Source organism: Canis lupus, chromosome 18 (genome assembly GCF_003254725.2).
Source record: "Canis lupus dingo isolate Sandy chromosome 18, ASM325472v2, whole genome shotgun sequence".
NCBI classification, from domain to species: domain Eukaryota; kingdom Metazoa; phylum Chordata; class Mammalia; order Carnivora; family Canidae; genus Canis; species Canis lupus.
Genome location: NC_064260.1, coordinates 1,400,242 through 1,426,916, shown reverse-complemented (window position 1 = coordinate 1,426,916; position 26,675 = coordinate 1,400,242). Strand labels below are relative to the sequence as shown.

Sequence of the window (26,675 nt, the reverse complement as noted above, 5' to 3'; positions counted from 1 at the left end):
GCCACAGCTATTAAAGTAAGCAGATGGGCTTCTCAGGATTTTGTTTTTAGTTAGCTATTCTCATAGCTATATACTCTTTGCCTTATTTGTTTGAGTGGTTGCTCTAAAAATTGTGATATACATTGTTTATTATTTCACAGTTCACTTAAAATTTATATTTTGCCTCTTCCTGCTAAATATAGAAATGTTGCCATTTTATGGCTTCATTTAAACTACCCTCATCCTTTATGCACTGTCAGTCTATCTACCTATATTTTAATCTATAAAAATACTGTCGAAGGTGATTTGCTGTAAACAGTTATACATGTTTTAAAGATATTTCAAGAACAAATAGTCTTTTACATGTATAGTACCATTTTCTATGTTTCTATTTCATATGAGGGTTAGGGTTTTTATCTGCTTTTATTTCCCTTTCGTCTGAAAAGTCTTCTGTTGCATTTGTTGTGGTTATCATCTGCTGACAAAGGATTCTTTCAGTTTTTTTTTTACCTACAAATTCTATTTCCTTTCTTTATTTATAAAGAATATTTCATTGGTTAGAGAATTTTGGTCTGGTAGTCCATTTTTTTTCAGCATTTTAAGTAATTTTTTCACTCTCCTCTATTCCTTCTGATAAGAGGTCCATTATTTACAAGTTTTTTTTTTAAGACTTATTTATTTATTTTAGAGAGAGAGAGAGTGGGGGTCGGGGGGGAGAGCAAAGAGGGAGAGAGAGATAATCTTAAGCAGGTTCCACACCCAGCATGGAGCCTGACCCAGGACTGGATCTCTCAACCCTAGGATCATGACCTGAGCAGAGACTAAGAGTCAGATCTTAACTCTGAGCCACCCAGGTGTCTCTACAGGTTGTTGTTTTCCATATTTAATGTGTTGGTTTTTTTAGCTTTCAATTTATTTTTGGTATCTTTATAAGCAATTTGATTATGGTGTGCTTTGGTTCAGTCTTACTTGTATGTGTTCTATATGAGATTGGTGTGTGGTTACTGAACCTGTGATTTCATGTTTTTTATCTTTTTTTGGGAAAATTATAGTTATGATCTCTTCTATTTTTTTCTCTCCTACACTTTATTCTATACCATCTCCATATTTTCAAACATCTATGTGGCTTAAACTTCTCACAGCAGATTGTTTCTGAGACAGGGTATCACCTTTTTTTTTTTTTTTTTAAATATTTCATTTCTTTATTCATGAGAGAGACACAGGGAGAGAGGCAGAGATGTAGGCAGAGGGAGAAGCAGGGACCCCGATGTGAGAGTTGATCATAGGACCCTGGGACCATGACCTGAGCCCAAGGCAGATGCTCAACCACTGAGCCACCAGTGTCCCCAGGGTATCACCTTCTGTAAGAAAGCCATAGGAGGGTGAGTGTTCCGAGAAGTGAAAGCCATAAACTGTAAGGCTTTTTCTGACCCACCTTTGGGAGTCATTTGGCATCTTATGTATTGTAGTATCTTGGTCAAAGCATTCACAGGTCTGTCTGATTTAAAGAGAGGGGTTCAAACACCATTACTCTATGAGATGAATGCCATAGAGTGACCTTGTTTTAAAATTATAACAGTTATAAAGAGACACTCCTACCTCAGTTGTTTTTAATATCTTTTTATTTTACATTAAAATGTTGAGAATTTTAATTAGACCTAACAGTTGTAAGAAAATTATAGAGAAACCCCTTGTATACTTTGCCCAATTTCTCCCAATGGTAACGTCTTGCAAACCTGCTGATAGAGAACAGTATCACAAATAGTGGTAGTGACATTGCTACCATCCACTGCTCTCATTTAGCTTTGGCCAGTTTACTTGTATTCATTTCTGTGTGTTAAGTTCTTGTGCAGTTATGAATCCACCACCTTAGTCCAGGTACAGACAGTTCCAGTCCTGCAAGGATCCCTGTGTTGCTTTTTTATAACCATGCCCACCCACCTCTTTCCTGACTCCCACCACTCCTTTCCCTTTAAGCTTGGCATTCACTATTCTGTCCTGTTTCTGAAGTTTCAGTGATCATAAAGAATGTAACTTTTCAGGGTTGGCTTTGTTCCCCTTGGCACAATTTCCTATAGATGCATCCAAGGTGGTACATGTACCAATAGTTTATTCCTTTATATTACTAAGTAATGTTCCATGGTGCATATGCTGCAGCTCGTTTAGCTTTTTATCTGTTGTAAGACATCTGGACTGATCGGAGTTATTGATTGTTAAAATTAAAGCTTTTGTAAACTTTGGTGTACAAGTTTTCATGAGAAAATAATTTACCATTTTGGCTCACTAATTCTGAGTCATATTACACTTAATTTTACATTTCCATCAACAGTGTGTGAGTGGTCCAGTTTCTCCAGCTTCTAACAGGATGTGGTATTGTTGATTATTTTATTCCCCAAGGGAGTTATTTAATAATATCCCATTATGGCTTTAATTTGCATTTCCCTTATTACTAATGATGTTGGTCATTTTATGTTATGCTTATTTGCCACGTACACATCCTTTTGGTAAACTATGCTGCTCATTTTCTCTTGGGATTGTTGGCTTTTTTACTGTTGAGTCAAGAGGGTTCAATGTATTCTAGATCTAGTGGGGTTTTTTTCCATATGTTGTTTGTAAATATCTGTCCCACATTTTAGCTTGTCTTTTCTTCCTCTTCATATGGGTTTTTCAAGAAAGAGATTCTTAATATCTATGAAGTCAATTGTATCCATTTTTCCTTTATGGGTTGTGCTTTTTTGGGTCACATCTGAGAACTCTTTGTATATCTACATTTTGAAGATTTTCCTCTCAAAAAATTTTTTTTACATTTTTTTACATTACAAATCATTTTGAGTTAGTTTTTGCTTTATGTATGAGATTTGGTGCAAGGCTATTTTTGTTATTGTTTTGCCTGTGGATGTCACATTTCTCCAGCATCCTTTGTTAAAAATGCTGTCCTTTCTCCACTAAATAGCTTTTGTTCCTTTGTTAAACTATAGTTAAGAATATTTGTGTGGCTCTATTTCTGGGTTCTTTTTTTTTTTTATTTCTGGGTTCTTTATTCTTTTCCCTTCTTTGTGTTTATGTTTTTCTCAATACCTCACTGTCTAACTACTGTGGCCTTAATGATGGGCAGTTATTCATCCCATTGTATTCCTGTATTAGCAAAATTGTTTTATCTATTTTAGAATCTGTGTATCATTAAATAAATTTTAACAGAGTTTTGTGTATGTCTAAGAAAACCTTTGGGATGTTGGTAGGAATTATGTTAATCAATCCTGCACAGGCATACCTTGTTTTACTGTGCCTTGCTTTATTGAGCTTCACAGTTATTGCATTTTTTTTACAAATTGAAGGTTCCAGACTTCAGTGGAGGAAGTTACTGCAGGTGTGGTGGAAACAGCCAGAGAATTGGAACTGGAGATGGGACTGAGCTGGAATCTCAGCATAAAACTTGAACAGATGAGGACTTGCTTCTTATGGATGAGCAAAGAAAGTGGTTTCTTGAGATGGAACCTGATCCTGGTGAAATTGCTGTCAAGGTGGTTGAAGTGACAACCATGGATTTAGAATATTGAGGAAGCCTAGCTGATAAAGTGGTAGTGACGGAATTTGAGAGGATTGATTGGAACTTTGAAAGAAGTTCTGTGGATAAAATGCTATCATACAGCATTACAGGCTACAGAAAGATCATTCTTGAAAACAAGTGTCAATTGATGTAGCAAAATTCTTAAATGCATCATTTAAGAAAATGGCCATGGTTGCCATCATTCAGCCACCACCACCCTGGTCAGTCAGCAGCTGTCAACATCAAGGTAGACCCTCGACCAACAAAAAGAGATGACTTCCTCTTAGCTCAGATGATTGCTGGCAATTTTTAGCAAAAGTATTTTTTAGTTAAGATATATACAGTGTTGGGCAGCCCCGGTGGCTCAGCAGTTTTGCGTGGCCTCCACCCCGGGGCCGGATCCTGGAGACCTGGGATCGAGTCCCACATCGGGCTCCCTGCATGGAGCCTGCTTCTCCCTCTGCCTGTGTCTCTGCCTCTCTCTCACTCTGTCTCTCATGAGTAAATGGAGTCTTAAAAAAAAAAAAAAAGAACCTTATAAAAAAAAAGATATATACAGTGTTTTGTTTAGACATACTGCCGTTGCACACTTAATAGACTACAATATAGTGTAGATATAATTTTTTTTGTATGTCTGGGGAAACCCAAAAATTCACGTGAGTCGCTTTATTTTGATATTGGCTTTACTGTAGTGGTCTTTGGAACCAAACACACAATATATCTGAGGTATGCCTCTGTATAAATTTGGGAATAACTTTTACACTTTTACTATGTTCGTTCTTCCAATCTATGAACATATATATGCCTCTACATGTTTTTAGATCTTCTGTGATTTTTTTATCATCTTTTTTTTTGTAATTTGTAGCATACATAACCTATACGTTTTAGTAAGTTTATACTGTTTCCTTTTCTATGAAACAACCTTAAGAAATACTGTGTTTTAATTTTGGTTTCTGTATGCTCATTGTCAGTGTGTGGTAATGCATTTTATCAGCATGTGTTCATCTTGTTTCTGAGGTACTTGCTGAACTTAAATATTAGCTCTAGGAGGTTTTTTTTTTTAATATTTGTGGAGTATTTTATATTCCTTGGGATTTTCTTGGCTGACAGTCTTGTCATTTCCAAATTGAGGCAGTTTTATTTTTTCCTTTCCAATGTTCTTTTTTTTTTTTCTGGCTCATTACTGATTTTTTTACTTATTCAAGTGCCTAAAACATCCAGTGCTGTGTTCAATATGAGTAGTAAGAATAGACTTTCTTCCCCCCTCCCTTTTTTTGAGCTTATGGAGAAAGCATTTATCCTTTTAACATGAAGTATTATGTTTGCTGTAGGTTTTTTGTAGATGCTTTTGGTAAATAAATCTGATGAAACTCCCTTTCGATCTTATTTTGGTGAGATTTTATTAACAATAAGTATTGTGTGTTGTCCAGGGCTTTTCTGAGTTAATTGTTGAGATCATAGGATTTTTCTTTTTTTACTTGTAGATATGTGGGTTATGTTAATTGGTTTTAGAATATTGAAGCAACCCTTGCTTGCCTACCCAGAATAAATCCTACATGGTCATGCTGCATAACATTTTAGACATGGTTGGATTTAATTCGTTCATATTATATTGAGTTCATGAGAGATATTAGTCCATAGCTTTTCTTTGATACAGACTCTGTCTGGTTTTAGTACTTAGGTAATACTAGCTTCACAAAATGAAGTGGGAAGTTTGTTTCCTAAAGAGATTTTATTCAGGATTGATTTTTGAACATTTGGTAGAATTTTCTTAAGAAACCTGGGGATTTCTATTTAGGGAGCTTTTTTCTTACATATTTAATTACTTTAATAGTTATAGAACTATTTAGATACTTGTTTTTATTGTTGAATTTTTATATTTGGTGGTGTTTGAAGAATTGGTCCATTTCTGAGTTGTCATATGCCTGAGCATAAAGTCATGTGGAGTTTTCTGTTACTTTCAGTGCCTGTGAGTAATATTCCCATTTTATTGCTAATCCTTCTATTTGGTCTTCTGTGTTATTTTTTCCACTCTTGCTAGAATTTATTAACTTTATTGATCTTTATGAAGAACTAACTTTGTGTGACATTGACTTTATTATTTTCTTATTTTCAATTCCATTAAATTTTACTTCCATCTTATCATTTCCTTTTTTCCCCCATTTGCTTCCTTTTTTGTCTTCTGGTTCTTTTTAGTTTCCTGAGGTAGGAACTTTGGTTATTGGAACTTTGGTTTTATATTTTTTTCTTTCCTAATATAAAAATTTGTTCTGTAAATTTCCACTCAGCTTTGCTTTAGATCCATCTCATATTTTCATATGTCATTGATTTTATTTTTCTAAGTTTTTATTTAAATTTCAGTTTACATAGAGTGTAATATTAGTTTCAGGTGTAGAATTTAGTGATGCAACACTTCTGTACATCACCTGGTGCTCATCATAATGAGTACACTCCTGATTCCCCTCACCTGGTTCCCCCACCCCCCCCCACCCACCTCCCCTCTAGTGACCATCAGTGTGTTCTCTGTAATTAAGAGCCTGTATCTTGGCTTGTATCTATCCCTTCCACTCCTTTGTTTTATTTTTTTTTAAAGATTTTTTTTTAATTTTTATTTATTTATGATAGTCACAGAGAGAGAGAGAGAGAGAGAGAGGCAGAGACACAGGCAGAGGGAGAAGCAGGCTCCATGCACCGGGAGCCTGACGTGGGATTCGATCCCGGGTCTCCAGGATCGCGCCCTGGGCCAAAGGCAGGCGCTAAACCACTGCGCCACCCAGGGATCCCCCACTCCTTTGTTTTAGAGAAAACCCAGAAGACTCCACCAAAAAGTTGCTAAAACTGATACACAAATTCAGTAAAGTCACAGGGTACAAAATCAACATACAGAAATCTCTTGCATTTCAATACACCAATAATGAAGCAGCAGAAATAGAAATCAAGGAATCAATCCCATTTCTAATTGCTCCCGTAACCTAGGAATAAACCTAACCAAAGAGGTAAAAGATCTGTACTCTGAAAATTATAAAACACTATTGGTGAGAATGCAAGCTGATACAGCCACTCTTGAAAACAGTATGGAAATTCCTTAAAAAGTTGAAAACAGAGCTGTGCTATGATCCTGCAATTGTACTACTAGGTATTAACTCCAAAGATACTAATTTATTGATCAGAAATGGTACCTGTACCCCAATGTTTATAGCAGCAGTGTCCACAATAGCCAAACTATGGAAAGAGCCCAGATGTCCATTGACTGATAAATACGTAAAGGAGACTTGGTATATACACAATGGAATATTACTCAGTCATCAAAAGGATGAGATCTTACCATTTACAATGATGTGGATGGAACTATAGGATATTATTCTAAGTGGAATAAGTCAGTCAGAGAAAGACAATTATCATATGTGGAAGTTAAGAAACAAAACAGGATTGTAGTGGAAAGGAAGGGAAAAATAAAATAAGATAAAATCAGAGAGGGGATACTCTGGAAACAAACTGAGAGTTGTTAGAGTAGAAGAGAGTGGAAAGATGGGGTAACTGAGTCATGGGCATTAAGGAGGGCATGTGATGGGATGAGCACTGGGTGTTACATGCAGCAGATGAATCACTAAACTCCACATCTGACACTAATGATACACACTATATGTTAATTGAATTTAAGAAAAATAAGATAAAAAAACCCTGATCAAAGAAATTGGAGACTACATAAATGAAAAAACATTCCATGCTCATGGATTGGAGGAACAAATATTGTTAAGATACCTATATTACCAAAAGTAATCTACACATTTAGTGTAATCCCTATCAAAATGCCACCAGAGTTTTTCACAAAGCTAGAAAAAACAATCCTGAGATTTGTATGGAACTGCAAAACTCCCCAGATAGCCAAAGCTAAGCTAGGTTGCAGGCATCACAATTCTGGACTTATATTAGAAAGCTATAATGATCAAGATCTGTGGTTCTGACATAAAAACAGACACATAGATCAATGGAACAGAATAGAAAGATCAGAAAGGGACTTACAGCTATGTGGTCAATTAACATTCAACAAAGCAGGAAAGACTATCCAATGGAAAAAAAAAAAAGACAGTCTCTTCAACAAACAGTGTTGGGAAAACTGAACAGCAACCTGCAAAAGAATGAAACTGGACCATTTTATTACATCACACACAAAAATAAATTCAAAATGAATGAAAGACCTAGATGTGAGACAGGAGAGACCATTTTAAAATCCCAGAGGAGAAAACAGGCTGTAGTCTCTTTGACATTGGCCGTAGCAGCCTCTTACTAGGTATGTCTCCAAGGTAAGGGAAACCAAAGCAAAAGTGATCTGTTGGGACTTCATCAAACAAAAACAAAAAAGCTTTTTCACAGTGGAGGAAACACCAGCAAAACTAAAAGGCAACCCACAGAATGGGAGAAGATATATTCACAAATTACAGATTTGATAAAGGGTTAGTATCCAAAAGTACATAAAAAAACTTATAAAATATATAAAAAGCTTATAAAATTCAACACCCAAAAAACAATCTGGTTTAAAAAATGGGCAGAAGACAAGGATAGACATTTTTGTAAATAAGAAGACTACAGATGGTGAACAAAACACTTGAGAAGATGCTCAACGTCACTCATCAAGGAAGTGCAAATCAAACTGCAATGAGATATCTCACACCTGTCAGAGTCAACACAATTAACATGGGAAACAGCAGGTGTTGGCAAAGTTGTGGAGAAAGAGGAACACTCTTGCACTCTTGGTGGGAATGTGAACTGGTATAGCCATTGTGGAAAACACTACGTAGTTTCCTCAAAAAGTTAAAAATAGAACTACCCATGATCCAGCAATTGCACTACTAGGTATTTACCCAGAGGATGTCATTGATTTCGATTCCTTTAAATTTGTTGAGCTTTGTTAGATGGTCCAGAACATGGTCTATCTGGTTTTCATCTGCAGATCTTTTTTCATCCTATACTTCTAGCCTATGAGTTTCCTTAAATCTAAAGTCACTTTCTTGTACACAGCATAGAGTTGGCTCTTGTTTTATCCATTAAGCCACTCTGTGTTTTTTGACTAGGAGGTGTTAATCTTTTTGCACTTAAAGTGATTATTGTTATGTAAGAGCTTACTCTTTCCAGTTTGTTAATGGTTTTTTGTCTACTGTATAGTTCATTACTCTTTTCCTCTGGTGCTGTCTTCCTTTGTTTGATGATTTTTTTTGTATTGATAATTCTTTGATTCCTTTCTGTAGATATTTTCTTTGTGGCTATCATGAAGCATATATTTAAATCTAATATTTATAACAGTCAATTTTTAAAAATATTTTATCTATTTGACAGAGAGAGAGCACAAGCAGGGAGAGCAGCAGGCTGAGGGAGAGGGAGAAATAGGCTCCCTGCAGAGCAGGGATGTCTGAGCCAAAGGCAGATGCTTAACCGATTGAGCCTGTAACAGTCTATTTTAAGCAGATAACTTAACTCCATATGAGAAATCTATATTTTATCCCCCCACACACACACTTTGTTATTGATGTCACAATTCCTGTCTTTTCTATTGTGCTTCTATTAACAGATTTTTGTAGTTACATTTATTCTTGATACTTATGTCTTTAACTTTTATACTAGCTTTAATTTTTGTGTCACCCTTATAGTACTACATTATTTTGTATTTTCACATATATTTACATTTACCAGTGAGGCTTATACTTTCATCTTTTAAAAGATTTTTTTATTTTAGAGAGAGAGGACATGAGAATGTAGGGGAGACGGGCAGAGGGAGAGAGAGAATTTTTAAGCACACTATATGCTGAGCATGGACCCCAGTGTGGAGCTTGATCCCATGACTGTGAGATTATAACCTGAGCCAAAATCAAGAGTTGGATGCTTAACCAATTGGGCCACCCAGGCATCTCTATATTTCATTTTTTTTTAAATGTTGCTATTTAGCATCCTTTTATTTCATTTTGGTGAACTCTGGTTAACACTTCTTGTGAGGCAGTGTTCTACTCAGATTTTGGGACTTCTGATGGTATTGAACTTCTTCAGTTTTTGTTTGCCTGGGAAAATTCTCATCTCTCCTTCATTTTTTTTTTAATCTCCTTCATTTTTTTAAAGATTTTATTTATTTATTTGAGAGAGAGAGAGCAAGCAGTGAGGAGGGTCAGAGAGAGAGGGAGAAGCAGGCTCCCCACTGAGCAGGAAGCCTGATGCAGTACTGGATCCCAGGGCCTACAGATCATGACCTGAGCTGAAGGCAGATGTTTAACCTACTGAGCCACCCGGGGGCTCCTTTATTTTTAAAGGGAAGTTTTGATGGGTATAGTATTCTTGACTGGTAGTTTCTTTTTCATTCTGCACTTTGAGTGAATTATTACACACTTTTCTGGCCTGCAAGGTTTCTACTGAGAAATCTACTGATAGTATCATAGGGCGGGGGGGGAGGGGTACCTTTTGTTTGATTGGTTCTTTTTCTCCAGCTGCTTTCATAATTCAGTATTTGTGAATTTTGACAATTTAGTTATAACGTTTCTTGGTGTCCTTGGTAGTCCCCTTTGTGCACTCATTTGGGATTCTTAAAGTTTCATCAGTCTGGATGTCTGTCTCTTTTCCCAGGTTTAGGAAGTTCTTTGGTATTATTCACTTAAATTAGCTTTCTATTTGTTTGTCTTTCTCTTATACTTATGGGACCTCTATAATGCATATTGTTGACTTAGTTGATGTCAGATAAGTCCTGTAGAGGTTCTTCACTCTTTTTTTTTACCCCCTTTTGTCTGATTGGATAATTTCAAATGATCTGTCTTTGAGTTCATGGATTCCCTTTCTGCTTGATTGAGTCTGCCTTTCAAGCTCTCCATTGAATTTTTTAGTTCAATCATTATATTCTTCATACCAGAATTTCTGTTTGGTCCTTTTTTATTGTTTTTTGTTGCTTTGTTGAACTTTTTTTCATTTTGTTCATGTATTATTTTTCTGATTTCATTTATTACCTCTGTGTTTTCTTGTAGCTTACTGAGCTTCCTTAAGATTATTTTAAATTATTTGTTAGGCAATTCATAGATATTTATATCTTTATAGTTTGCTATTGGAGTTTTTTTGGTGTCATATTTCCCTGATTTCTTTGATGATAGTAGCCATGGTTGGTGCCTGCACATTTAAAGAAATTGTCACTTCTTCCAATCTTTATGGTCTTGCTCTAGAAGGGAATGACCAGACTAGAGATTTTGTGGGATCAGACGGGGAGTCTCTCAAACCTTTTCTGTGGATGCGCCTGCTTAATTCCTCTAATTCTATCCTGGGGGAATGTCTTAGAATTGTATTCCTTCTTTCAATTCCATAGATCCATGCTGGGTGCTGAGAATCACAGCAAGTGTTAAGAGCAACTCAGTCCTTTTCTCTGTAACAGTGCTCTGAAATGTCCGGGCTTTGTGTGCCAGCTCCACTTTTTTCCCTCCCTTCTAAAGGAGGAGGTATTTTATGATTTTGCTCCTTCTATTATAGTCTATAGGGTCACACCAGCTATGCTAATGGTTACTTTTCTCTTTTCCCTAAAGCAGTGCACTTAGATTTAGGGCCAGTGGGTACAGGTACCATTGTCCTCCCTCTTAAAGGTCAACCATCGTGTAGGAATTTACAGAGGAGGTTTTGCTATCCCCATCCTTCCACTCCCTCTTCCCCTTCCAGCTCCTTTTATTCCCCAGCTTTTGATAGAGAAGCTTTCTTGTTATTTTCCCTTTGTGACTAAATTATTTTCTTGGTTCATTTTTTTTTTACTTAGAGTTTTTTTCTTATTCCCCTTATCTCTGTAGGCTGCTAAGTTAGAACATTCTGGAATGCTTGGATTGATGTGAAATCAATCAGGAATTTGGCTACAATTACATTTGCAATTGTCTCCTCATTTTTAGCCTCCCTGTCTCTCTCTCTCTGTCTCTTCCTTCCTTTCTCTTTTCATTCTCTCTCACTGTTGAAATGTAGAAACAAGGTCTTTGTCCTCTTATGTTCAGTGAGATGATTTGTAGCAGGAGGATTTTTCAGGATATCTACTAATCTGTATGTTTGGAAATGGAAACCTTCCTGTATTTTTAAATGTCATTTTCATACTCCCATTGCCTGTGGGCAATTAGAAATATGCTACTTTAAAATTTTTAAATATAACTGTTTAAATCCCTAATAATTTCAAAACAAATTACAGTTTGCCTTCAGTTCTTAAGAGCCTAGTTTTTCTTGTGCAAGTTTCAGTTGTTCTGGAACCACGACCACTGCAGTGACATTGCTGAGTGAAGAGTAGACTCTCTTTTGTCTTTTGCTTCAGGATTAAGTCATCTCCACACTGCAAAGTTAAATTATTCTGTTCTATGCGCTGGAATTCAGTATGTATCTCTGGAAAGGATTCCAACTTTCATAAAATCTAACTGTTACATAAGTTTTTATTTTCTTTCTTTTGCCTTTGGTTCTGCTTTGAAATTGAACTTTATCAAAAAAAAGAAAGAAAGAGAAAGAAAGAAAGAAAGAGAGAGAGCGAGAAAGAAAGAAAGAAAGAAAGAAAGAAAGAAAGAAAGAAAGAAAGAAGAAAGCAAGAAACTGAACTTTATCTCATAGTTCTGTGCCCAGTTCACTAGCATATGTGTACAGCATCCATGTTACAGTGTTCCCACCACAAAATGGACAGCTTTGTGTTTCTGTTCAATAATTTTTTATAGTTCTCCTTTGGGACCTTGTCTTAGGAGACATGACATCCTTTCTGTCACTTGCTCGCTGACCACCAGTATCACTGGTCTTTCCTATGCAAACTCACAGTTCTTTCCATTTCATCCAAGATACCTTTAAGCTTCTATCTCCTTTGTTTCTTAATTCCATCCCCATTTGAAGACCATAGTTATTTTCCACAGAGATTTCCAAATATAGGTGTAACTTAAAATTTCTAGAGGATTCTAACTTATGAGTGTACTATCTGTAACGCCTGGTAGATAGTAGCTCTTCCTAGTGGATAGTAGAGCTCTAGTTGGACTTGGGTCTTATGTAATGTGTGCTGTGTTGCCTGTTGTGGAACTCCCATGATGTTAGGTAGTTACTGCTTTCTAGGCTTGCTGGACTAATGTGGAGTGGATATTAAAGCCTTTCCAGGCACCTTTACTCACTACCTAATTTGGCATGGTCAGTGGAGCAGATTGTGGTATTTAAAATAAGCTATTCAACATCTCTTTTATGGAATTCAGATATTTTATAGACTGCTCATTATTGAAATAGTAATGGTTTCTTGTTCTAGTCCTCTAATTAATTTATCCAGTCATTGTAGAATATATTCCTTCCATAGATGCTTAATCATATTTTAGTTTTTTGGGGGATTGTGAGGGGAGGAGTAGCATGGACTAGGAACTCTGATATTTATTCAGTCAGATTAATTCTTCATATCTGAGACCAGATAATTAGTGGAGAGTTTCTAGAAGTATGATTTGTTCTTATACTATCCAATTTGGTTGAAAATGTTTTACATTAAAATCCATAATTCTAGGGATCCCTGGGTGGCGCAGCAGTTTAGCGCCTGCCTTTGGCCCAGGGCACGATCCTGGAGACCTGGGATCGAATCCTACATTGGGCTCTCAGTGCATGGAGCCTGCTTCTCCCTCTGCCTATGTCTCTGCCTCTCTCTCTCTCTGTGTGACTATCATAAATAAATAAAAATTTTTAAAAGAATCCATAATTCTAAAAAAAATCCATAATTCTTACCCAACTCAGAGAATTTGTCAATTTCACCCATTGGTATAAATAATTCCATGTCAACCATAAACATACTTAATAGAAAACATTTAATTAATGATTTAGCAGTCTTTTGCTTTCTTTTTATTTTTGTCAAAGAAGATATCTATCTTTATTCTTTTTAGAGGGAGCATAAGAAATAGCAAACTGTTTATGTGATCATTTTTGTTCCTATCAGTTTTTCCCATATCTAGCATCATTGATTTTTTTTTGGGGGGGTGGGGGTAGGGGAAGTAGTATTAGGAAGCTGAGTGATTATGATTGTGTCTCTTGAAACTTTTAATTATGGCCTGGCATTTAAATATAGTTAATTGGATAGCATATTTATATCAAATTAGTTTTTAAGTACTTTCTTAACCAAATTTTTTTTGTTTTTGATCAAATAAATAGCAACAAATTTACCAAAATTTATCAAAAGCAAACCATTTAAACTATAAAAATTTGGTGAGTAGTTGACTAATAGAATAAATGTTGTATATTTACTTTAAATGCAATATATTGCATAACATTTGTACAGTTACAATCATCATGCAAGGAATGTAATTTGTAAGACATTTGAAGAAATCAGTATGTTGTAGCCACCTTCATTCGTTATAGATTGGCATGAGTCCATTTGCTTCTGACTGCATTAGAAGTTAGAAGGGTAAAATGGAGGAGAATTAACTGGCTTGTAGAAGGTTTCAACTCGTGGACCTATCTCATGCTTTAACACTGAAAATCATAAGCCTCTTGTTAATTTTCAGGTTCAGCCCAGAATAATTATTACAAGCATAAAGGTAATTATAGATCAGAGTGATGCCATAATTATTTTATAAATTTAATTTTGGAAATTTTAACATTTGCTGTATTTCCTGTTTTTAAACCTAATTTCTCTTTGTGGAAAGAACAGAGGGTATTTCTTTTGAAAGGGTATGTATGCTTTTTAAAGATACTTAAAGTACATGTTTTTTAAAAATCACATTAATTGTTGGAGTACATTTCTTGGAGAGGTTTCATTTCAAAAAGCTGTTTTGATTTTTCTCATATGCCCATCCATATATTATTCAAAATCTAAAGAGACCAAAATGTTGGTTATATATCTGAATGATTTCTTTGTGTTGTATTTGAAGTACATTTGGAAATTTGATGTTTATAGGTGACATCTTTTAATTTTCACATGTGTTATTTATGTCCTATGAATATAGGATAAAGGACCTCAAGAATTTGTTTTCAGTGCTTCTAAGTACATAAGCACCCTTATTTGTTCTAAAATTACATTTATTTCTGATAATTTTCTCATGTTGTATTTCAATTTTAGGCTAAAAATCTTATAGAGAGATTTTTTAATCAACAAGTAGAAGTTCTAGGCAGACGTTCAGAGCCATTGCCTGAAATATACTATATTGAAGGTACTCTCCAAATGGTTTGGATTAATCGCTGCTTTCCAGGGTATGGAATGAATACCCTGAAACATCCAAGATGTCCTGAATGCTGTGGTATGTAATGAACTATAATTTCATGGTTTATACTTATGAACTCACTTTATAATGCCTAAACGAATGCCTATTATTTATTCTTACTGTCATATAGATATTTCTTTAGCTCATTCGAAGCAGTATTTGAAAAGACTATGTGAATCTGAAGATCTGAAAGAAGAAAAGCTGGCTTAATTTCAGCCTTTGTATTAATATTTATGCTAAAGGGGTTGGTTGGAAGTGTTAGGCAGTGGCCTGGAAGGAAAAGCAAAGAATAGAGTCAGAGCTACTTACCCTAACAGGAGCTGAGTGACATATTGTTTGGAATCAGTTATGGTTGCGTTTACATTTGTGTAGTCTAGACTAGGTATATTTTTACCTTTTTTAAAATTTAAGTATGTGGAGTGTTTTATTACTAGTTGTTTTTTTCTGACTTGATCCTAGCTCTAATGAGCCACTCTCTGGCTTTCATCTGTCTTTTTCTTATTATTGAAGAAAGTTCTACAGAGGCTATTTAGGATGAGTTAATTCATGGATTCCACATTTTCAAATTTTTATATTCAAAAGTTGAGTGAGGCAGTTAATCTTCAGTTTTAAAAGGCTTGCATATATCAACATCAATAAATTAGTACCATTATCATTTGGTCTTCTCTCTTTTTTTCTCTTTTCTGCGAGCTCGAGTCAGATCAAAATCTTTTTCCTATAATAGAGCACTAAATGTTCCTTTTGCTTTGTGTATTTAATCTGCTAGATTTTACTTTTAGTTTTTTTTTTTTTTTTCTGGCTTAGTTTTCCTTAAAGGATATGAAGTTGACAAAATGTACTTGGAAAGTTATCTTAGGAAATAGGACACGGATTTCACAAACAAAACACTATAACATATGCCAGCTTTGTAGCTGTTTTGATGATCTGTGATTATGTATATCACTTTATCACAGAAATGATGAAGAAAGCCTGGAAAACCAAACAGTGAAACCAGAACCTGATAGTTTAGCTGTCTAGTAAATGCATTTATATTTTCCCTTAATAAAGACCTAAGATAAATGAAAAAGTTTAAATGTTTGCATCTCATGAATTCCAAGGATTTTGGAATAATTAAACATAGCTCTTTCAAGTGAAATAATAGAACTGAACCCGTGAGAAGCACAAAAATTTTTACTACTAAAATTTTTTGCATTTATAAAATTTGGATAATAATGTAGCTGTCAGATTCCCTCATTTTACCACATAATTATAACATTCGGTTTGTTAAACGTTGTACTGTTTGATCCAGTTCATTAAGCAGTTATTTTATTCCTGACAACAGACCCCATGGGGGGTATGTAGTGAAACTTAAAAATCTCAAAAATTTTTCTCCCTACTATTTTGCTTTCCCAGAAATATGGCCTCTGTCCACAGAGTTTAGAGACACGGGAGATACATCTGTGGAATAGTTAGGGAACAAAAGCAGGAGGGAAGAGAGTGAGGAGATAACGGAGGAGACTGAGATAAAGGTGGGTGGGGTGTGATGGAGATACCACCTGCCTTCAGGAGGATGTGAGACTGGAGGGGCTTTGAAGATGCAGCGGTAGCATTTACTCTCCAAGCTAGAGCTGGAAGAAGCAGCAGATTTCTGGGGGAGTTCTGTGTAACCGGGTGAGAGGACTGGTGGCACAGGAGCTGTGGCCTTGGCGGGGCTTACAGAGCACAGTGGAAGAGTTCAACTTTAGCGTGCTAGCATGAGTCACATCTTTGAATAGAGGCGAGAAATACAATGTTTTTTAAAAATTTTATGGGATCATTATCATTGCCCAGTATACTTATTAACTAGTGATTTGCTAAATTTCATCTCATGCCATCATACAGTAAATATTTTAATTTAGAATTAACCTTTATACTGTTATCATCTGTCAGACAAATGAAGCAGGACTGAGCTTGCTTTCTGAATGGAGCACAGTCTAACGTGTCTGTCATATATGGTGGTTTTTGTCTATTTTACATGAAGCCATCAAAATTTTTGAAGAGCATATACTACCCAAAAGGACATTTAAATCATTCTTTGAGGGATCCCTGGGTGGCGCAGCGGTTTGGCGCCTGCCTTTGGCCCAGGGCGCGATCCTGGAGACCCGGGATCGAGTCCCACGTCGGGCTCCCGGTGCATGGAGCCTGCTTCTCCCTCTGCCTGTGTCTCTGCCTCTCTCTCTCTCTCTCTGTGAGACTATCATAAATAAATAAAAATTAAAAAAAAATAAATCATTCTTTGATTTGGAAGGCAGTATAAAATATAACACTAGTTGTAAGACAAAATTAACATTTTAAATGAGCTTAAAATCCTTTTGAGTATAAAATGTAATACTAGATAGCAGCAAATAAAACCTTGTATGTTTCAAGTTTATGTTTAACAAAGAAGATTGATTGGGGCATGAATGTTTGTTACATGAGACAAAATTACATACTTTTTTAGCAGTTGGTGAAGTGAGCAGTGGTGTTTTCTTCTCTTTTGGATGTCTTCTGCGAGTTTTACTTATAGATGACAGGTGAACACTGTATATTAACTAGTGGAGACTTAACATTTTCACCTGTGTTCTCATCCTCATTTCTCATTTGCTTAGCATTTAAAATTAATTTTCACTCTAAATTACTTCTCTAGTTTTACATTTAGCATTTATTATATGCATGATTTGTCAATCATTTTGGCACTGAAAAGGATTCTAATTAAATTGGGAATTATAGATGTCTCATAATTTCATAAATTATATTGCAAAGATAATACAACCAAAGACCAGCTAGAGTATTCTGATAAAATTTTTTTAAAACAAAGATTCTGAAATAGGATTTTCTTGGTAATTTCTATAGTTTTTGTTATTTCTGTAAAACTCCGTATGTCTTGTTTTTATCTTTCTCCATTTTATTCTTATCACCTCAGAAAAACACGTGTATGTTAAATAACATTTTTTGACATAATATCCCACTTCACCTTCTTTTTTTTCCACTTTAAACTATGGTAGTGGTTTTAAAAATCTGATGTGTATCAAAATTACCTAAAGATTTTCTCAAAAATAAGTCAAGGTATGTGAAGCAGACATCTGCATCTGTCATAGGCATTTTAGGTGATGCTGAAACAAGTAGAAGTTTGAGATTCCTGGGTATCAGCATTGGCATGGCAATACCTGGTAAAATGCTTACCGTACCCTTAGCTTTGGTGTGGTAATACCTTGGGGGAAGTGCTTGGGTAGTAGCCTTGGAAAGGCAGTATCTAGGTAAGAGAACTTTCCTTCTACTGGGAAACATTACTTTTCACTGACTCTTGCAAATCCAATGTATAGTTCAATAGTAGTTTATGCAATATCATTAATTTCTGTTGCCTTCTTTATACATAAGATTTGCTGTTATACATTCACTTTTGGGAATTCTAGGAAGACTCAAGCAAGGAGCTCTTTGATAGTGATATAGTGTCTGTGTGAGCAGTCAGAAGTAATTAGATTACAGGTTAGAGTATTCAAACATCTTGAGATGATTTTATTAATAAAGTAATTTTATTAATAAAGTCCTGTATACCTTTGTTCTTCATGTAGTGAAAGTGAATTGTTTAATAGGTACAGTTGTTTTTAATAAGATGTTTTGGATTCTGAAATTTATTCTGCTAAGACATGCAACCCTCAACCTTTGTTTTAATTTTAAATCCAAAACCAAAAAATAAGCTGATATTGACAAAACACAAAGGCAAGAAGTCTCACCACATACACAGCATTACATGATGATAAAAGGATAAATCTACCAAAGTAGATATAATAATAAAATACTGCTAAATTTGTGATTACTTAGTAAATAACATATGTTTTAAATACATAAAACAAAAATTGTCAGAGAGGTAATGCCAAGCCATATAGAAGAACAATGAAATTGGACCCAGTCAAAAAATCACCTCCAGATGTATTATAGATGTAAATACATGAAGAAAAACTATAAATATTTTAGAATATCATGTAGGAAATTATCATCATATCTTTATGTTAAAAAAAAGATTTTCCAAAACACAAAAATCCTAAGTTAAATAAAAAATGAGTGATAATTTTTTCTACTAAATTAAGTATTTCTGTTTATCAAGACAGTGCAGAGAGAGAAAAGATAATCCACAAAATGAGAAACTTGTAGTGGATATAACCAACAAAAGATTAGTACTCAGAACATGTAAATTAAAAAAGTCAAAACAATTTTTAAAAATGGGAAAAGATTTGAACGAGTGTACTTCACAAAAGAGTAATTCCACATGATCAATGGATACCTGAAAATATATTCAAACTTTCTGTCATCAGGGAAATGTAAAGGCAGAATGAGATCCTACTGCACAACTCTGAGATGGGCAGATGTGAGCAGCCCTGACTGACTAGGTGCTGGAGAGGGTGCGGAGCCCCACAGCCTGCCTGCCTCAGGGGACGTCCTGCCACTTTGGAACACAGCGTGGCGGGGCGGTGACTGCGGTGCACACACTGTGACTCGCATTCAGCTCTTATGGAAGGAAGTTTCATCCCAGCCTGTTTCCTAATAGCCCCAAACCAGAGACAGCCCAAATGTCCACTAATGGTAAAACGTATGAATAAACAGTGATCTGTTCCTACAATGGAATGCTTTACAGGAGTGATGGTGAATGAGCGGGGATCACAATCCTGTGGATCCATTTTATAAACATGGTCTGGGAAAGAAGCTGACCGCCGCAGAATCCACGTAACAGGCAGGGCTAACCTCTGTTTTAGAGATTCATTTGTGAGTGCCCAAACTCTCATGCAATCCAAGGAAATTAGTACACCCAACAGAAGAGTGCTGGCGTCTGCAGGAACGGAGGGAGCGTGACTGAAGGGGGCAGAGGAGGAATTTGGGGGGGAAGCCAGATTTCTATGTGATGGCTTACACTGTTTCTGGACAGGTTTCATCATGTTGTGCAGTTATGTCTTTTTTTCTCTCTCCATGGGTTATATTTCATAATAAAATGTGAAAAAATATTAAGTTTTCCCCCGAAGCTTGAACACCATTGTTAGAGGTGAAGGAAAAAAAATTGTGTGTTTCCTCTAATAGTTCCAACTTATCGTTTCTGTTTAGTGTCACTTGATCTTTGTCTTCATAAATTTATAATTTTAATGGAGCTATTAGAAGTGTTTTGTTCAATGGTAATGAGATTATTATGACTTATTATCTGTTAACCATTCAGTTATAAACATAGTTCTGTTTTACTCTGCTGCCTTCATACTAGTTTTATTTATTTAAAATGGCTAACTAAAAATTATTTTTCAGCATTTTGTTTATGTTGACCTTTAGATTATTTCCTATTTTTACTACTGTAATAAAGGTGATTTACAATTACATTTAGCTTTTATTTTTTGAGTTATTTCCTTGTATGAATTTACAGGGATGTGATAACTGATTTTTAAAAAGTGAGCATTTTGACTCGGATATTTTTGGTATATTTTATTTCAGATTAAGATGTTCATCCTATCTTAACCTTTCTCACAATAGAGGTGTAATTAGACTTGTTGGAACTACTTTTATTGGACTCTGAGCATCACTTCCTGAACAATAAAAAGTGGACTTTAATTTTTTTATTATTTTTAACTATTTATTTATTTATTTATTTATTTATTTTTTAACTTTTTATTTAAATTCAGTTTGCCAACATAGAGTGTAACACCCAGTGCTTATCCCATCAGGTGCCCTCCTTAGTGCTCGTCACCCAGTTCACTCCATCCCCTCACCCTCCTGCCCTTCTGCAACCTTTGTTTGTTTCCCAAAGCCATTGAAAGTAAGGCCTGTGTCCCTCATGTCACTAAAATCCTCCCTTAATTGGATTGCAAGGAAGACTTCACCCAAAAAGTGACTCTTGAGTCGAGCCCTGTGTGATAAGAAGCAGGTCATGGCAGAGATCTGTGAACTGAGTTTTCTTGGCAGAGAGAAAACGCAATTGGGATTTTATCTGATAGGGATTGCATTGAATCTATAGGTTGCTTTGGGTAGTATTACTATTTTTATCTTAATGGTATTAAGTCATCTAATCCAATAATACAGATATCTTTCCTATTATTTACATCTAACTTGATTTCTTTCAGCAGTGTTGTGTAATTGTCAGTGTACAGGTCTTCTACCTCCTTACTTAAATTTATTTCTGAATATTTTCTGATGCTATTGTAAATTATTTTTAAATTTCCTCTTGAATTGTTCATTGCTAATTTATAGAAATGCAACTGTTTGTATTAATGTGCAACTTTGCTAAATTTATTAGATTCTTAGGAATTTTTTTTAGAGTCATAAGATTATGTCACCTGTGAACAGAAATAATTTTCTTCTTCAGTTTCAGTTGGATTCCTTTGCTTTTCTTTTTCATATCAGATTATACATATTTATATGTTGAATATAAATGGCAAATGTGGATGTCTCTGTTGATTTTGATCTTGGGGAAGCTTCAGTCTTTCATTGTTGAACATGGTGTTACCCAAGAGTTTTTCACATATGGCCTTCAACATGGTTAGGAACTCTTCTTCTATCCATAGTTGATTATCTTTGCCATGAATGTGTGTCAACATTGGGAAAATGGTTTTTCTGTATCTGTTGAGATGAGCATGTGTTGGGTTATTTTCTCCCTTTATTCTGCTAATGTGTATTATTACATTGGTCAAGTTTTCATATGTTGAGTCATTCTTGCATTCTGGGAATAAAACCAACTTGGCCATGTGTATGATCCTTTAATAAGTTGCTGAATTTGGTTGCTTTTATTTTGTTGAGGATTTTTGCATCTATACTCATAAGGGATATTGAACTATATTTTTCTTATAGTGTCTTCGTCTGGGTAATTCTAGCCTTATTAGATTTAGGAGGTTTTCCCTCATCTACAAACTGTGGATGAGTTTGAAAAAAAAATTTTGTGTTACTTTTTGAATTTGGTAGAATTCACCAGTGAAGCCATATGATCCTAGGCTAGGCTATTCCTTCTGGGCAAGTTTTTGATTACCGATCCACTATCTTTTTTTTTTTTTTTAAGATTTTATTTATTTATTCATGAGAGACACACAGAAAGAGATTGGCAGAGACACAAGCAGAGGGAGAAGCAGGCTCCATGCAGGGAGCCTGACGTGGGACTTCACCCTGGGTCTCCAGGATCATGCCCTGGGCTGAAGGCAGGCGCCAAACCACTGAGCCACCCAGGGATCCCCCTGATCCCACTATATTAATAGTCACATGTATATTCGGATTTTTTATTTATGTGTCATTTTTAGTGGATGTGTGCTTCTAGAAATTTGCCTGTTTCATCTAGGTTATTCGGTTTATTGGTATACAGTTACTCATAATATAGTTTATATAATGTGTAAAATCAGTGGTAATGTTCCTGCATTCCCTAATACTGTGATTTTAGTGTCTTGAGTCTTCTCTCATTTAATCTTAGTCTACCTGAAGTGGTCAACTTTGCACATCTTTTCAAAAGAACCAACTTTTTTTTGTTGATATTTCTCTATTGTATATATTATATGTATACATATATAATATATGTATTTACCTCACCTTTCATCTTTATTATTTCCTTCATTCTGCTGGCTTTGTGCTCAGTTTGTTCCACTTTTCCTAGTTCCTTAAGCTAAATGAGTTTATTAATTTGAGATCCTGCTGCTTTTTTTATGTATGTGTTTAGAATTATAAACACACTTAGCACTCATTTTGCTGCACCCTATAAGCTTTTTGGTATATTGTGTTTTCATTATTATTTATCTCATAGTATTTATTTTCTTTGTGTTTATTAGTTGATACATTGATTAATAATATACTGTTTGATTTCCAGGTATTTGTGAATTTTCTAGTGTTCTTAATTTACTTATTTTTAGCTTCATTCTGTTGGGATCAGAAAAGATACTTCATTGATTTCAATCTTTTAAAATTTATTAACTTCTTTTTTTGTCACCCAGCAATGTAGTCTGTAGTGGAGAATGTCCTGTGTACATTTGATAAAAATATGTATTTAGCTACTTTGATGCAGGCTTCTATGTATGGCTCTTGAGTCCTATTGGTTTATAGTTTTGTTCAAGCCCTGTATTGATTTTTTGTTTGGTTGTTACTATTAAAAGTGGGGTTCTCAAGTCGTTATTTTGTATAACTCTTTTTCCATTCAATTCTGTCATTTTGCTTTAATATTTTGGGACTATTTTATTAGGTGCAGTGCACGTATGTTTATAATTGTGTCTTTATGATGAACTGACATTTTCCTTCATCAATATGTAATGTCTCATCTTTTTATTTTGTAACAATTTTTGTTTGTCCATTTTGTCTGATATTAGGATATCCACCCCAACTTTCACTTGGTTATTTGCATATAGTAACTTTTTCTGTTTTTTTTTTTTTCCACTTTCAGCCTATCTGCATCTTAGATCTATTTGAGTCTCTTGTGGATAACATGTCACATAATTTTTTATCTGCTCTGCCAGTATCTATCTTTTTATTAAAGAGGTTAATTTACTTACATTTAAAGTTATTACTTATAAGGAGGGGCTTCAGAGGTTTTTTTTTTTTTTGATACATGTTTCCTGTATTTCTTAAAACTTTTTTTGTACCTTATCTCTTCCATTCATGCCTTCTTTTCTGTTAAGTTGATTTATTATGGTGACACTTTTTGATTCCCTTATTTCCTTTGTATGTATAGCATACTCTCTGATTACAACAGGGATGACATATGACAACCTAATTTTATGACAGTCTAATTTTAACTGATACCAACTTAAATTTATTCAAATATAAAAGCTGTACACCCCCTTTAAATTATTTGTGTCCTAAATTGTATCTTTAATACTGTATACCCCAAACAGAGATATATAATTATTTTTATGCATTCACCTCCTAAATCCTTTGGAAAATAAAAAAAAAGTGATTATAAATAAAAATAATTATAATAATACCTACATTTATACTCCTCATGTATTTACCTTTACCAAAGATCTTTATATTGTCACCTGGCTTTGAGTTATTTTTCTAGCATTCTTTCATTTCTACCAGGACTCCCGTTAGCATTTCTTATAGGGCAAGTATAGTGATAATGAACTCCCTCAGCTTTTCTTTCTCTGGAAATAGCTTAATTTCTCCCTCATTTTTGAGGGGCATAATTACCAGATACAGAATTTTCAGGTAATTTTTTTTCCTTTTAGCTCTTTAAGTATATCATGTGACTTTCTTCTGCCCTACAAGATTTCTCCTGATAAATTAGCTGATAGTCTTATGTAGGATCTCATGTACATGATGAGTAGCTTATGTATTGGTTCTTTCAATAATTTTCTATACTGTTACCTTTCAACAGTTTGGTTTTAATGTGTGTCAGCATGGGTCTCTTGAGTTTGTTCTACTTGGATTTGTTAAGTTCTTTCATTTGTAAATTGATGCATTTCTTTAAGTTTTTTACCATTATTTTATTGTCTTTCCCTTCTCCTTCTGGGATTCCCATAATTTCAACTTCCAGGTCTCCTGCAAGTCCTTCTGATTCTATTCATTTTTCTTTATTTTTCTTTCTATAACTTGGACTTGATAATTTCAATTGTCCTATCTTCAGATTCACTGATTCTTTCTTATATGTACTTATATCTGCTGTTCAACTCCTCTAATCAGTTTTTATTTCACTTACTGTGTTTCAGCTACAAAATTTGTTTCCTTTTTATGATTTATATTTTTTATTGTTATTCATGTTTTTTCTCATATACCATCTTCCTCTGTCTTTTGTTCTTTGTAATCTTTTAAGCTTTTTAAACATAAGATAGTTTTTTAAAGTCTTTTTTCTAGTAAGTCTGAATTCTAGGCTTCCCTCAAGAATGACTTCTATCAGTTTATGATGTTCCTTTGAGGGCACATGGTTTTTTTGTGTGTTTGTTTCTTGCATGTTTTTTTTTTCTTTTTTAATTGGGCATTGGAATATTATAATGTATAGTCTACAAGTCTGTTCCCAGCCTCCCCTCTGCAACTTTGGGCATCAGTCGTAAGCCCCATGCTGTTAACCTGGGCTTCTCATCAACCGGCTGTAGATTGGAGGTTCCAACAACTTCCTTAGGTTTGATTAATATACTAGAGTAGCTCACAGAACTCAGGGACAACTATTATTTTATGTTTATTAATTTATTAAAGAATGTGACAAAAGATCTGAATCAGCAGCCAGATGAAAAGATATATAGGATGAGGACCTGAAGAAAAAGAAGCTTCTGTCCATGTTGACCTTGCAGCCTACCTTAGTAACACAAGAAAGCATTCTGAGTACACAAGTGTGGAAGCTCGTAAAAGAAAAAGATCAAAAAGTTGTTCTCATAGGTTTTTATAGAGGTTTCATTACAGAGTCAGGTTTTTCCCTTTCACCACTTTGAATATATCATGCCACTCTCTTCTGGCCTGCAAAGTTTCTGCTGAAAAATCAACTGGAGGTTTTATGGGGTTTCCCTTGTACCTAATTATCTGCTTCTCTCTTGCTGCTTTTAAAATTCTCTTTGTCTTTAATCTTTGCCATGTTAATTATTATGTGTCATAGTGTGGATTTCCTTGGATTCATCTTGTAGGGAGAGCTCAGTAGTTCCTGAACCCAGGTGTCTCTTTCCTTCCCCAGGTTAGGGAAGTTTTCATCTATTATTTCTTCAAATGTGTTTTCTCCTCTATCTCTTTATCTTCGCCTCCTGGGCCCCTTGTAATGCAAGTTTGTTCACTGGATATTGTTTCAAGAGATCTTCTAACCTATCCTCATTTTTTAAAAACCTTTTTTTTTTTTTTTTTCCCTGTTCAGCTTGGGTGCTTTCCAGTTACCCTATCTTCCAAATTGCTGATTTGTCTGCATCTGCTACTCTGCTGATTCCCTCCAGTATATTTTTCATTTCAGTTATTGTATTCTTTTTTAAAGTGTATTCTCTGACTGAACTACCCAGGTGCCCCACATTTCAGTTATTGTATTTCTCAACTCTGTTAGATTCTTTGTTATATTTTCTTTTTGTTGACGTTTTCACTGAGTTCTTATACTCTTCTCTCCAACCCATCTTTATGATCATTACTGTAAATTTTTTACCAGGCATACTTCTTATCTCTGTTTCATTGTTTTTTTCCCTGAAGATTTGTCTTTTTCTTTCTTTTTAGAGTAAATTCTCATCCTCTCATTTTGCTTGACTTTTTGTGTTTCTGGGAATTAGGTGGAACAGGTACTTCTCCTAAACTTGAAAGAATGGTCTTGTGTATGGTCATTCCCTCTTTGGGTTGTGTGTGTACCTGCTGACTGTGGCTGGCATGGCTGGGGGTGCTATGGTGTGGTGACTAGAGCTGAAGTTGGTGTGGGTCAGGTGGTCTTAGGGCTCTCCATGCAGAGAATACCCTGTCAGGACACCTGAAGTGTATGGAAGCCAGTGGGTCCTGGGGCTCTGTATACGAAGGGCACCCTTGCAGGATAGATGATGCTGAAGTGGGCGTCCTGTGTTGTTCTATGCCAGAGGTGCCCTGATTGGGTGGCTGGAGTTAAGGTGGAATGTAGACCAGGAGTTCTGATGTGCTTTGCGCAGGGACAGGTGGAGTTGAGGTGGTGCATGGATGGTGGGCTTGGGGCATGGGGTCACCCTGACAGGAAGGACAGCTGTTGCTCTGGTTCTTTCTTAAATATTTTTAAGGATCTTAATTTTTTCCCCCTTTGCTCCTTTTCCACATCTCTACTCAACTGCCAAAGAATACTTTTCCCTTTTATTCTTTTTTCCCTCCTCAAAAAAAAAAATATGCTTCTTGAATATTTGGAGATTTTCAAAATTTAATTTGGTACTGATTTAATCTACGGTAGTGAATTAACATACTCTGTGTTAATTTAATCCATATATTTATAGTTATTTTATTGGAAACATGTATATCCTGCAGTGATTGAGTGTATTGATTTATAAATACCAGTTATGTCCATGTATTTGATACTGTATGTTTGTTAATATATCTTATATTCACATGGA

General features: G+C 35.1%; 1 protein-coding gene across 7 annotated transcripts in view; it reads left to right on the top strand.

Annotated features, from left to right (window-relative positions):
* LOC112661321 (zona pellucida binding protein) overlaps positions 1 to 26,675 on the top strand; it is an 87,541-nt gene that overhangs the window by 36,354 nt on the left and 24,512 nt on the right. For 4 of the 7 annotated variants that reach the window (XR_004806679.2, XR_004806678.2, XM_035701518.2 and 1 more), the window contains exons 7-8: positions 14,017 to 14,049; positions 14,571 to 14,748. Coding sequence is in view for 5 of the 7 variants with exons in the window: in XM_035701518.2 (XP_035557411.1) it covers positions 14,017 to 14,049; positions 14,571 to 14,748 (211 nt within the window). In the remaining 2 variants the exon portion in view is untranslated. Of the gene's footprint in view, positions 1 to 3,314; positions 3,518 to 14,016; positions 14,050 to 14,570; positions 14,749 to 19,022; positions 20,300 to 26,675 lie in introns of those variants that run through there. The other 3 variants (XM_035701519.2, XM_025449335.2, XM_025449338.3) reach the window with 3 other exon arrangements.